Source organism: Macaca mulatta, chromosome 1 (assembly GCF_049350105.2).
Source record: "Macaca mulatta isolate MMU2019108-1 chromosome 1, T2T-MMU8v2.0, whole genome shotgun sequence".
NCBI lineage: Eukaryota > Metazoa > Chordata > Mammalia > Primates > Cercopithecidae > Macaca > Macaca mulatta.
The window spans coordinates 61,960,377-61,972,900 of record NC_133406.1 but is presented as its reverse complement, the minus strand read 5'-3'; the positions used below and the strand labels follow the sequence as shown (position 1 = coordinate 61,972,900).

General features: G+C 48.5%; 1 protein-coding gene and 1 long non-coding RNA gene across 51 annotated transcripts in view; one reads left to right on the top strand and one right to left on the bottom strand.

Annotated features, from left to right (window-relative positions):
• Positions 1-6,362, top strand: part of PLEKHA6 (pleckstrin homology domain containing A6) — a 154,609-nt gene extending 148,247 nt beyond the window's left edge. For all 50 annotated transcript variants that reach the window (XR_013418082.1, XR_013418081.1, XR_013418080.1 and 47 more), the window contains 2 exons: positions 3,957-4,080; positions 4,789-6,362. Coding sequence is in view for 45 of the 50 variants with exons in the window: in XM_015119693.3 (XP_014975179.3) it covers positions 3,957-4,072 (116 nt within the window). In the remaining 5 variants the exon portion in view is untranslated. The remainder of the gene's footprint in view (positions 1-3,956; positions 4,081-4,788) is intronic.
• A 4,350-nt stretch (positions 6,363-10,712) lies between these two features.
• Positions 10,713-12,524, bottom strand: part of LOC144341214 (uncharacterized) — a 29,215-nt gene continuing 27,403 nt past the window's right edge. Inside the window, exon 4 of the long non-coding RNA XR_013418040.1 lies at positions 10,713-11,789. This is a non-coding gene — a long non-coding RNA (uncharacterized LOC144341214). The remainder of the gene's footprint in view (positions 11,790-12,524) is intronic.

The following is a 12,524-nucleotide window of genomic DNA, read 5'->3' as shown; positions in this document are numbered from 1 at the left end:
GCTAAGAAAAGATGACTATGAGGAACTGACTTCACACTGATACAAAGGCTACCAGGTCCTGACTAGATGCTGATAGGGTTGAGATCAACAGGGTCAGCTTCTGCTCAGTCTGAGATATCATCCCAGAATAGATGAAAATGTACTTGAGCTTTTAAGAATGAAAGAGATTCTGTATGAATGGGAGGGTTAAAGGGAGAGGAGAGACAGTGGGTAAGTTAAGGAGCCTGGGAGACTGTTCCCTTCATCAAGATAAAGGTGTTTAGGATAGAGAGGTAGAGTGAGAGTGAGAACTTTGAAGGCCAGTTAAGAGGAATGACTCAAAAGGGGGAGCCATGGTTGGAGATGACATTGGCAGAGGGGTGAGAGCAGGTGTGCAGGCTACAATTCCAGTAGCCCAGGCAAGAGCCATAAGCAGGTTAGAACTGTGGCTCGGAACATAGTGGAAGGGATGGCGTTTCATGTTGGTGATTAAGGAGGATTCAAATTCTGGTGCTCTGAGGTTCCATTTCCTCATCTATGAAATTCAAATCAAAATTCCTGCCTCCAGTTCTGGTGGTATGAGGATTGGAAACAATGTGTGCCAAACACCTAGCACAGTGCCTGGCATTCACTAAGTGCTCAATACATGCTCGCAAGCCGTAGTAGTGGTGACAGTAGCAGTAGCGCTGTGATGCTGGTAGTAGTAGTTGAAATAGCAATAGACGAAGTAGAAATAGAACCATTTGTCATTTTGCTAATTATTTTAAATATGGATGTTTTCAGAAACCAGAAGATTTTAGCTACGGCAAAGAGGATTTAAGTAAGCCTTAATGAAGAACCTTCTGCCAGTTAGGGTGTAATGGACTTTAGAATGGGTGTCCAGGGAGACCCTTGGAGGTATTTCAGGGAGAGGCTGTCTTTAGGCTGGAGTTGAGGGGAAGAGAAGGGATAGCTTCAGAGAGCCCCCATCCTGCAGCCAAAAGGCAGCAAAACCAGTTTGGCCACAAGGAAGCAGGCCTCTGTTGAACCTCCCTGTAGTTTAGCTCCAAAATGAACTTGAACCTTCCAAAGATCAGATTCCACATGCTCTGGGCAAAAGGCAACTTCCTGTTTCAAGAGGTTAGAGAGACAGGCCGGTTTAAAAACTTTGCTCTGCCCCAGCCCCAGCCCCTGGCTCTCTCTACTACAGTTCCTTAGCCAAAGGTTCCATGAAAACAAAACCCACCCGGCCTATCCGATTTCCGTCTTGATACACACAGGCTTACATGTCAGAGTCTGTGTGCTGAAACCAAACGGTCACCTTGCTTTTGCCAAAACCCCAACTATTTAAAAAATGGCTGTGGCAGGGCCAGACCTCAGACTTAGCCCACTGTTCCCACCAGCCCTGGCCTGTGGCCCAGCTCTTCAGAGCTACAGCTCTGCCAGGCACAGCAAGGCTGGTCCTGGGCATGCACTATGTGGGCACAGGTTCACACCCAGGACACTGTGTGTGTGGCAGTGCTGGGCACAGGTCATGAGCATAGTGTGCATCGGGTACAGCGAGTAGAGTTCAGTGCCCGTGTGTGATGTGTGGCATGGACAGAGTAATCAGTGAGGAATGCTGTTATGCTTACAAATCCACCCGGTGCGTGCAGACTCAGGTATGTAATATGTGGGAAATTACGGCATTTTTGAGTTTGTACGTGTGGCGTGGATGTCATGTGCAGTGTCTGGATCTGGTCATGTTTGTAGATACATGCATTTATTTGTGTGTATTCAAGTGTGCAGTGTGAGAATGGAAGAAAGGTTTGAGTACAAATGTAGCAATGTGTGTATCTGTGTAAAATGTCTAAGGACGTTGTGTGGAGACACATTATGAATCCAGGTGGTATATGGTAAGCTGTTGGAGCATAAATGTACATGTATGTGAGTGTACAATACATTGGTGGAGGTGGTGTTTATGAATGCTTGTATTTGTGATTGGCTTTTCTACAGTATGGGAAATGATAAAGCATATTTGTGTATATGTTGTGTACAGTGTATATATTGCAGTATTGTGAACTTATGTCTGTGTGCACAGGCTGGGAGAAAGTACAGTGTCATGAATGTGACTATGTGTGACTGACCATTTCTGCATGCATGTGGTACTTTGCACACTTTATAATATCACATATGTGTGATTCACATCTGCAGCACATGCAAATTTTAACTATTTTGATGGATATATTTCTAATATATATTTAGTATTTTTCTGCCTTCTTAACAAAGTTCTGTTTACATATGACCTTTTCTTGCTCATGTATTACATTATAAATATCTTTATTTTGCCGACCTCTGTTAAAGGAATGCCCTGAGGGCCACAATGGACATAGATCTGTTTGTAGCTATGCTAAATGTTCCCAAACTGTCACTCTTCTAAAGCTGTTATGTCTGCTTTTTACAAAACATTTTCTCTCCTCAGTCGTGCTTTCTTATAGATGTCAGTGGGCCTCCCAATTCCTCTGTCTCTTCGAATTTTCCTGTTTCTAATCTCCCCTGGGCTAGAAACCCAGCGAGTCAACACCTTTTAGAATTGTGTATCAATAAGAGTAACTGGACTCCAAGGGCTCCCTATGAGTAAATTCTGAGAGCCTCACTGCATGTCCTGTAGGCTGTAACCTCTATGTTGGCTTCCTGGAGATATCTTTTGCTGTGTTTTTGGTTTCTTGGCTGTTTTAGAAGTTGAGACTGCTAGATGACTAAGCGTTGGGTCAGTGATGTGGCTATGCACACGAATGTGTGTTTGAAAGTGTTTGTGAGTGTATTTGCACATGAAGTTACAAGTGTTGGGTCACATGGAAGGGTGCAGGCTTGGAAGTATACAAATACACTTATTGTGAGCTGTGTGCAATGAGTGTAATGATATGGTGTTGCCAGATCCCATGCACAAACTTTGTATTGTGTATAGGCAGAAAACTTCACATCCATGCGAGAGCTACATGTGTTCTATGCACATGAAGGTGTATTAGATATGTAACAAGAGTAGCCACCTTGGCTCTTTCTCTTGCACAGACGGCAGGGAAGGTGATGAGTTCCAGGGTAGGGTGGGGACGAGGGACTGGGAAGTTCAATGTTGGGACCCTTCTCTCGGTGGAAATGCAGTGTGACCCTGGCTGAGGTCTGGTTCCTTTCTGAGCCTGAGCGAGGATGTTGTCTCTGCCATCCTCCTGCCTCGCAGCTACAGTGAGGATGCGTGAGGGTCTGGAGACTGCATAGAGCTTGTCCCCAGTAATAAGTCTTCCCTTCTCATTGTCCTTCCACTTTACTATTCTTAACATGGAATAATAATGATAATAGAGTAAAATCTCAATAATTCAAACGTCATTTCAGGCTTGTCTCGATTTGCTTAGGGGTGGACTGAAGTTTGACTTTACTGGACTGATGAAAAGGAGGTCTCAAGTGTTAGCAGGGAACATGTTTCTGAGCCCTTGACTGTGCCAAGTTAACAGAACTCGCTTTAAGTTGATCAGAAATCTCTGTTTTGATGGCACTGATTAACATGGTGGTCACTTCACTTCTGTTCATTAAATGGGGCCAGATGGTTTGGATTGGTGTGATTTTACTGCACTATTAATCATTATCGTTAGTGACACTGCGGTATATAAAGTACCACTTCCTGGTTCCGTCTGCACAGTCGCGGAGAGGTGTGGGAATCTCCCCATTGTGTGGATGGGAGGGGAGCCCTTGGCCCAGAGAGGGCCTGGCCTTACCCACAGTCACACTGGTTCTCAGCAGAGCCTAGATTCGACCAGGTCTCCTCTGGGGCCTCACACTCTCCTCCACGATGCCCTGGGAACGAGGACAGCTTGGCCTAGCTTGAGCAAGCTCCAAGCTCAGTGCTCTCTCTCTGCTTGCCTCCCTGCCTCGCTCCCCGCCTGGGGAGGGCCTCGCTTGCTCTGGGTGCCCACCCTCCTTCCCCACCCACCCCCATTCACCTCCCTGTTCATTTCTGTTTCCAGTGCAATGTGCCACCCCAAGCCCTCCCACCTCCCCTGCTTCCCCGACTCCTCCAGCCAACCCCCTGTCGTCTGAATCCCCACGGGGCGCCGACAGCAGCCATACCATGCGGGTCTGAGCTCTGACGTAAGCACTTTTCTACTGTATTTCATCCACCTGGGGAGTGGGGCCCCTTCCTTCACCCCCATTGAGCCATCTGTGTCCTCTCATTTTGGCATTTTGCTTCTCCCCTACCCCAGTGCCGTGTACCGCTCCTCCCCACTATCCATCCACCCATCCATCCATCCATCCATCCATCCATCCATCCATCCATCCATCCAGCTTCCCCACGCAGTGCTGGGCTGGAACCGGCTGGCAGGGCCGCTTCTTGGATGTTGTGATGCCAATGGCCTTTGCTTCTCCAGAAGCAGGCAGGGAATGGACCCGAGACCTTACCTGTCTGCTCTCAGGGAAGGCTCTCCCCTGACACCCCACCCCTGTGCCTCCTGTCTGCTGACAAGCTTTCCATCTGTTGAGATACACAGATGCAGAACCTTCAGAAGCCCTCAAAAGCTGTTTCTCAACTCCCAGATCTTACTGTAATTTAAAATAACATTGACAATTACAGCCAAAGGCTGTGAACCCTTTCCTTGCCCCTAGCCCACAGCCGCTCACTCTCAGTCAAGTAGAAAAGAACACTGACTTCGTTTCTTTTGTTCCCCTGTCAGGGTTGAGGGACCGGAGTGGGTTTCTGCCAGGTTTTTGCAGGATGAGGCTTCTTTCTCCCGGGAAGGTTGGCTGGAGTCCTTGCTCCTCTGTGCAACCCTCTTCTCACCCCATTTCTTTTTTCTCCAGTGCAAGCCCTGGCTGAGGCCAATGCTGTGAAGCTCCACAGAGTCACATTCTGAAGCCGTCCTCTGCCAACCTGAGGTCCTGGCTCCCCACCCTGGCCCCCTGCCCCTGCACTCCCATGGGAATGCCGCAGGGAGCCAGGCTGGGGCCACGGGCTGCTGCCGAGAGGAGCGTGGATACCTCAGTGTCCACACACCCACTATGCCTAACCCTGGAGCTCTCACTACTCACACCGTGGTCCTGGGCCAGGGCCTGAGACGGCAGTGGGGAGCACCATCCTCGTTAATGCCCAAGTCACAGGGAGCCTCGGCCTTGCCCTGGCTGGGATTGTGGTGACTCCAGTGGAACAATCCCTGATGGGGGACATGCCGTGGTGGAGAACATACCTGTGGCTATCTTATGTGAGGACTAGAGGTGAAGAGGAGATGGACACTGCCTCTTGGAGCCAGCCTGACACTGAGGACAGCACTTGTCGTCATCCCTATCCTCATCAACCCCACCCGGCTGCCTCAGCTGGACCCAGGGCTTTGATAAACCCAGTGCTTTGCTTATGGGTGCTCGCTGGGGTCCAATGGAGACTGACCACCCTGCTTGAGCCAAAGACAAGGTGATGAGAGACGGGGAGAGGCTATTGGCTCCCAGAGGGAACAGTGCTGGTTGTGGCTAGAGAACAGCAGGTCTGTGCAGTGTCTGAGGGCAGGTTGGGAAGGGTAGCAGAGAGAGAGAGACAGAAAGAGAAAGACAGAGAGAGAGAGAGATCCTCAGAGTGGGAGGAGGGGAAGCAGCAGGACACATTGGCAAGTCAAGCAGGAAGGAAGGAGATGGAAAAGGGGTATTGGATTGGTTTCCCCAGGTGGAGCCTTAGGTTAGTGCCCAGTGCAGTGCCAGACTCTCTCCTCTGCTCCTCCCACCTCATCCCCAGGACGACCCACCAGTGGAGCACAGGCAGCCTCAGTGGAGATGCTTGGTGTGGGGATCTAGGTGAAGGAGGTTGAGTAGCGACTGCCTGGGAGATGGCTGTTGGTAGTTCTGTGCCTGGTGTCTGCCTCCCCGTCCTGGGGTAAGGGGCAGAGAGAAGGACTTGTCTTATGTAGGGTGTGGTCAGCCTTGGGGCCTTACCTACCCAGTTCTGCGATATTTCTTGCCCTGTTCCCCCTGGAATGTGCAGTGATCCAGCTGAGAATATGCTTTGAGGAGGAGGGATGAGGCCTTAATCTGGGAGGCCTCCCAGGATTCCAGGACCATCCGCCATCCCAGGCATCCCAGACGAGGACTGGCTGAGGCTAGGCGCTCTCACGATCCACCTGCCCAGGGAGGGCAGTGGGGGAGAGACAGAAGAGCAAAGCGCATTCTTCCTCAGCTCCACCCACCTGGAGATGAATGTAGCCAGAGAGGAGGAAGGAGGGAAGCTGAAGACGCCGTGGCCCCTAGGCCTTCACTCTGCTAGAGTTGCCACCCAGAGGCTTCAGCCTGACCTCCAGCGGTCCCAAGAACACCTACTAATTCCTCTCCACTCCTTCATGGCTGGGACAGTTACTGGTTCATATGCAAGTAAAGATGATAATTTACTCAACAAATATTTATCGAGCACCTTTTATGTACCAGGCACTATTCTAGGTGCTTAGGATATTCTCATGTTTCTGAGGGATTACAGCCTAGGAGGATTCCACCAATCTTCACTTCTAGCAGGTTTTTTAAACGTGACCCTTGGCTATATTTCCCATCTTCACAGTTCAAGCACCCCAAACCTGCCCTTTCTCCCCTGTAGACTGGCAGGTGGATTGGCTCCCAGGTCATCTTCTCTCCCTCTTTCCCCCACGCCTTTCTCCCTCCACAGGAAACAGATTTTTCAGGGCCTTCCACACCTGCCGCTTTGTCTGTCTCTTTTTTTTTTTAAAGTAATATTTTTTAGAAATACATGTAAAATACCAAGAAATAATATCTGCACCTCTGCCACCTCTCTCTCACCTCTTATTTCATAAAGCTGGCTCTTTATGTTGCTTTACATGCCTTAATATATGTTTTATGGAGATTATACATATTATAGATTCTATATATGTAATATATTTGTTTGGATGTCTGATCTTTTCCTACAGTTCCTGCCCAGGCCCGTTTTTCTCTCCCTTATTTTCCATATCATTCCTAGCATATCAAGGCCATACCCCTTGCCTTTTTGATCCAAAGAAGAGGAGAGGAAAGACTTATTTTAAGACAGATCTATTTTATGCTTTTGTTTAAAAAAAGCAAATCTATTTTCAAAATGTGCAATGTCTGAATGGAATTGGCAAGTGAGGTGAGGAGATGGGGCAACTGCCTTTAGGTCCCAACCCTGTGCCCTTCCCTCTGCCACAGTGGCTTCATTCCATCCTATTCCCCAGTCAGGAAAGGGCTGGTCCCCAGAGCTCACCCAGAGAGCATCTTGCCGGGGGCAGGGCATTCCCTCGGAAGTCCTGGCCTAAGGATTTTATTACACTGTCCACTCCTGATGACCCTGTGCAGTTGTCAGGCGTGAATCCTCTGGAAGGAACTGTTTGCAGTTGTATGCACAAAGGAGACCCATGCAGGCATGCACCCCAGATGGGCTGCTAGACTACCCCTCTTCATCAGGCTGCTGGAAAGAGCAGACAGTGTAATGGCAGCCTATGCCAAACAGCGCTAAGGATGTCGGTCTACGAGATGGTGTGAAGCCCAGAGGCGGCGGCTTGGGATCCTCTGGGCCATCCCTGGCCCTTTAGCACAGACACATATAAGTTCCTTGGGCTTGTCACACTCCTTTTCACTCGATCCCTCTTTGGTCTGGGTCACATCTATGACATCCCCCCTCTGCAACCTTTCTCTCTGGGGGCTGTACCAAAGGCATGGTACCTCAGTCTGGCATCCAGACTGCGAAATCAGCCTCTGAGCCGAGGAGGGTCCTACAGACAAGGTGACATCTCGACCTCACCCAAGAAACCCCCAGGACTTTACCCCAGCAGGCTGCCACGGGGGCACCAAACGAAGCCAGCTCAGCCTTCCAAACTTCTCAAGCCTTTGTCAATTATCAAATTGGCCAAAGGGTCTCTGGCCTTGCAAGGATTTGGGCAGGATAGGAGTCTTTGTCTAGATCTGAAATCAAGGGCTTGGGAATCTAGAGCCGAGCTTCTGGCCAGCGTTTGAAGCCTGGCCTCCCAGCTGGGGCGTTTACTGACACCCTGCCACCAGCCTAGAACATCCCGCTCTGAATGAACAGAGCGCAGGTGGGGGTCCAGGGCTAAGTGACCCACCTGGGGACGCTCTGATTATTCATCCAGGGCCTTCTCAACGAGCACATTACCTCCATGATCAATAACCAAGAGGCTGCAATCAAATACTGCTACTGTCACTTTGAAGATTTTCTGAGATCGCAAGTGGCACACTTGCTCTCCGACCTTTGGGAGAGGCATGTTTTTGGGCAGGGCTGGCTATGGCAAGAGGGAACCAGTTCCTTTCTCCTTTAAGCACCCTCTACCTGGCAGCTCTTAAAACTAAGAAAAAATATTATATACACACACACATATATATACACACACACATATATATATCTATTTATGCACATATTGGGGCCAATTTGATTTGCTAGTATTAGACAATAAACCATACAAGGAAATTTATGATCTCAGTGTCTTTATTTAGTATAAAAGTGACCTTAGAAGAAGGGTGAAGGTTAGATAGATGGAATCTCTGTCGGGGGCAACCAGCTGTAGCATCCCCTTAGCATCTTTCTAGCCAATGAGCCCCCTCCCCAGGAGGAGGGGACGGCCTGACTGAAACAGGTGAGAGTTTGCTTCCTCCTTTCAGCAGCATTCTTTTTAGATTTAGGTACCGAAGAATTCCAGTGAGTTCTGCATTTGTATCTTGCAAGTTTGTATAAACTCAATACAGGAAATAAAATGAATGTTTTGTACATGTGGTGTGTGTCTCCTACTCTGTGTCTGCCCTCGTGGTGCTTGTGGGCTTGTGGGGTTGGCAGCTTGTGGGGTTGGTAGGAAAGGGGAATGGGGGCTGGGGGATAGGCTGGGTGCAAAACATATGCTCCCTTCCTCCCCTGTGCCTCAGCCTGCCCTTTTGGGCTCTATCCCCAGGAGCTGGGGAAGCAAGGGTATGCTGCCAACACCAGCATCATCATTTCAGTTCAGGTGACCCCAGATCAGGGTTTGTCCCAAGGTTCTGTATAATGGGAGTATCAGATGCTTCAGGCCCTGGCACCTTCCCTTGGTTTGACTCAGACAAAGGATAGGACAGCAGGAGAAGAAAATGAATTCCCAGGCTTTCTTGATTACTACACAATGTGCTATACTGCTGCTTTACGAGAAGGTGCATAATTTGGTGGGAGGTATGACGCCACCCCAATTCTCATCCTGCCTCCATCCCTTTGGTTTATTTCTCTTGAAATAAACCAAAGTGTTTAGTGGTTATCAGGTATTGACACTCTGTGTGAAGCGCTTTACCGGCGCTTCTCAATTTGGAATCTTACTGTGGGAAACAAGAGTCGAGAAGCCTGGGAAATTTTGTGGGGTGGGTAGTGGAAGAGAAGAGGTGCACCCGGGAGACTGGCAGGCTCAGCTGGGCTTCTGCACGTTGTTTGAGGGAGGGATGGCTCAAGAAAAAGCGAGAAAGAGAGATGAGAAAGCAAGCTTCCTAATTCCTAATCTTGCATCGACTTGGCTTTCATGGCTGAAGCTGAATTCCGGACACCTGTTCCCATTTCTAAGGGCTAGTACAGGGGTGGTCATTTTTTAAATTTGACTCTATTTTGGATGTTGTCACATCCCCAGGATGATGTCCTTTGTGAACCCAGGAGAGTTGTGACCACATGTAGGCTCTGGGGGAGGGCCTGCATCAGAGGCTGGGGTAGGGGGGTGTATATTGGAGAACTTGTCACTTTCCGGGGAGCTGAGCCTTTAGCTGCAGCCTCCATCTGAGCCAGAGCCAATGGCAAGGGCTTGGGGAGGAGGTGGAATGTGAGACCACAGAGCACCACAGGGCATCACTGCATCCACCGACAAGGGCTGGCTCCTCCTCTCAAGAGATGATGCCAGCTGGTGCCTGCTCCACCCCCTACCCAGATCAAGCCAGGTTGGGATTTGTAAAAAGGGGGCAGTAGCTGATAAATGTAAATGAAAATGCAACTAGCAGAATGCCCTTTAAGGAGCAGTGCTGTGTAACTGTGTGATCATTTATTTATTCTTGAAGAGAGGCACGACAGGGTCAGGCAGGCAGCCAAGCCTCAGATCCTGCTGCTGCCAGGGAACTGGGGCCACACCACGGCCCCCTCCTCATCCTGAGCCTCACCTCGTTACTGAGATCAATGAGAGAAGGTGGCATGTCATCCTCAACTCCTCCCCCTAGCAACATGCTCCTTGCTAGCTGCAAGAAAATTTGGACAAGTCATTAAATTCTTGAGTCTCGGTTTCCTCGTCTGGAAAATGGGTATGTTAACCACCATCTTATGGAACTTTCAAGAAAGGCAAATGAGAAAATGGATGAAAATCGCTTTGAAAACTCAAATTCACTTCCAAATGTGAGGAAGTGGAAGTGGTGATGTTGCAAAGGCTCCCTGGCCACCTGCAGGGGCCTGATGTGGGAAGAGGGAGAAGGTTTTCCAGGACCCCTTCTTTACTAGCTCTATAGCCTTTGCTGGAAGACATCACCAGGGCCTGTGCCATCCCTGAGGTGTCCCTCCCCTGCCAGTTCTACGCCTCCAGCCCAGGGAGTAACTGCACTACCCCACCCCTTTCTCATCATGGCAGGGTCATGAGACTGCCATGGGTCGAGGACTAGCACCAGCCTTCCAGGGCCTGCATACCCCTTCCCGGGAACGTCCCTATGAAGGTCCCTCTCCAGAAGGGTGAACTGTGGACAGCCCCTCTGCGCTCAGCCCCAGTACCCAGAGAATCAGGCCAGGAGGGCCCAGTATCATGAGTGTTTAATTCTCCTGAGTTCACAGGTGGGTGTCATGGCTGGGGGTGGGGGCAGGGAGGGGCATCCCCAGCTGCTATTTTATACGCCTGTGGGAGTGGTTTAGCACAATCTGAGATGACAGTAGAAGTCTTTCATATAAAGCATATTAACAGTATACTAATAATGTTAATAACAATAGTAATTATTATAACTATACAGTAATAGCAATAACAATGGTTCATTAAGTGCTTACTGTGTGCCAGGTACCTGGTTCTACGCACTTCACATGCATTTACTCACGAGTCCTCATCCTCTGTCAGTCATAGGTACTCTAATTATCCAAGAAGCCGAGGCACAGAAAGGATAAATAAAATGCCCAAGGCTTCATGAAGCTAGGATGAAGCTCTTAACCTACCAGTGATTTCAACGGGGATGATTCTGGCCCCTTGGGGCATTTGGTTGTCTCAATCCTAAGGGTGCAAAACTCTTCCTGGCATTTAGTGACTGCAATGCACAGGACAGATTTCCAAAACCAAGAATTGTCCCATATCCTGCACAACTTTCGAATGTACAGCTGAACTAAACCCACTACCAGTAAAAGTTGGTCATGCTCCAATTGACAGTAATACCAAAAGGTTTTGTAAGCTTTTAAAAATAAGTTTCATGAAAACTCAGAAAGTTAGGAGATGGTTATTATGGAGCAGAAGCTTAAAAGGAATAAAAGACATTGTCTCAAAATTATTGAATAATCTACTCCATGCCTTGTCTGCCCAAAGGATTATAAGATTTCTACTACTATGTATTTGATTGAAAACAGTTCTGGCCGGGCGCGGTGGCTCACGCCTTTAATCCCAGCACTTTGGGAGGCCGAGGCAGGCGATCACGAGGTCAGGAGATCGAGACCATCCTAGCTAACACGGTGACACCCCATCTCTACTAAAAATACAAAAAATTAGCAGGGAGTGGTGGTGGGCGCCTGTAGTCTCAGCTACTCGGGAGGCTGAGGCAGGAGAATGGTGTGAACCCGGGAGGCAGAGCTTGCAGTGAGCAGAGATCGACTCCAGCCTGGGTGACAAAGCGAGACTCTGTCTCAAAAAAAAAAAAAAAAAGAAAAGAAAAGAAAAACAGAAAACAGTTCCAATCAGTAGGTGATACTGAATAAGCAAAGAAATTGACTGAAAATATTTAACAGAAGAGATGTGAGAGAACCAAACATGAAATCAGAGACACTTGAGATGCAGGAGATCTCACTGTGTCTCCTTAATAAAAGTTTTTAGAGTTTATTTCATATTATTGCCATCCTTTATATGTTTAAAGTTTTTTGCAGCCCAAGGATGAACACTTACGTTGTCACAATTACGTGTGGAAATGTTGTGCCCTGTCTTTACAACACTGTCCCAGGTGTCCACATGCAATTGCTCCAAACCATTTTTATCTTCTTTTCTCTTCCCAATCTATCCTCTATGCCCCATTGCCCACTGGAAATATATGATCTCTAAGGCCTTTTAAGATCCCAGAGACTGAATTCTACCTCAACACTGATATGTTTCAAGACAGAGGTCGATGTGTTGTGGTACTCTATGGCGACCCCATTCCATGGGAGCTATTTTGACAATACACACATACATAAGACCCAGTTCCTTTGCATGCGCGTCATACTCCTATATTATCTCCACCTTGTGCTCTCTAATTTGCCCTGCTGTGTCATCCCTATCTCAATTAAGATGCTTTCCCTCTCTTATCATATGCAAGTACATCTGGTCTGTTATTACTCACCTAGCAATTTTTATTTCTAGTGTTCACTTCCTGCTACTCTTTCA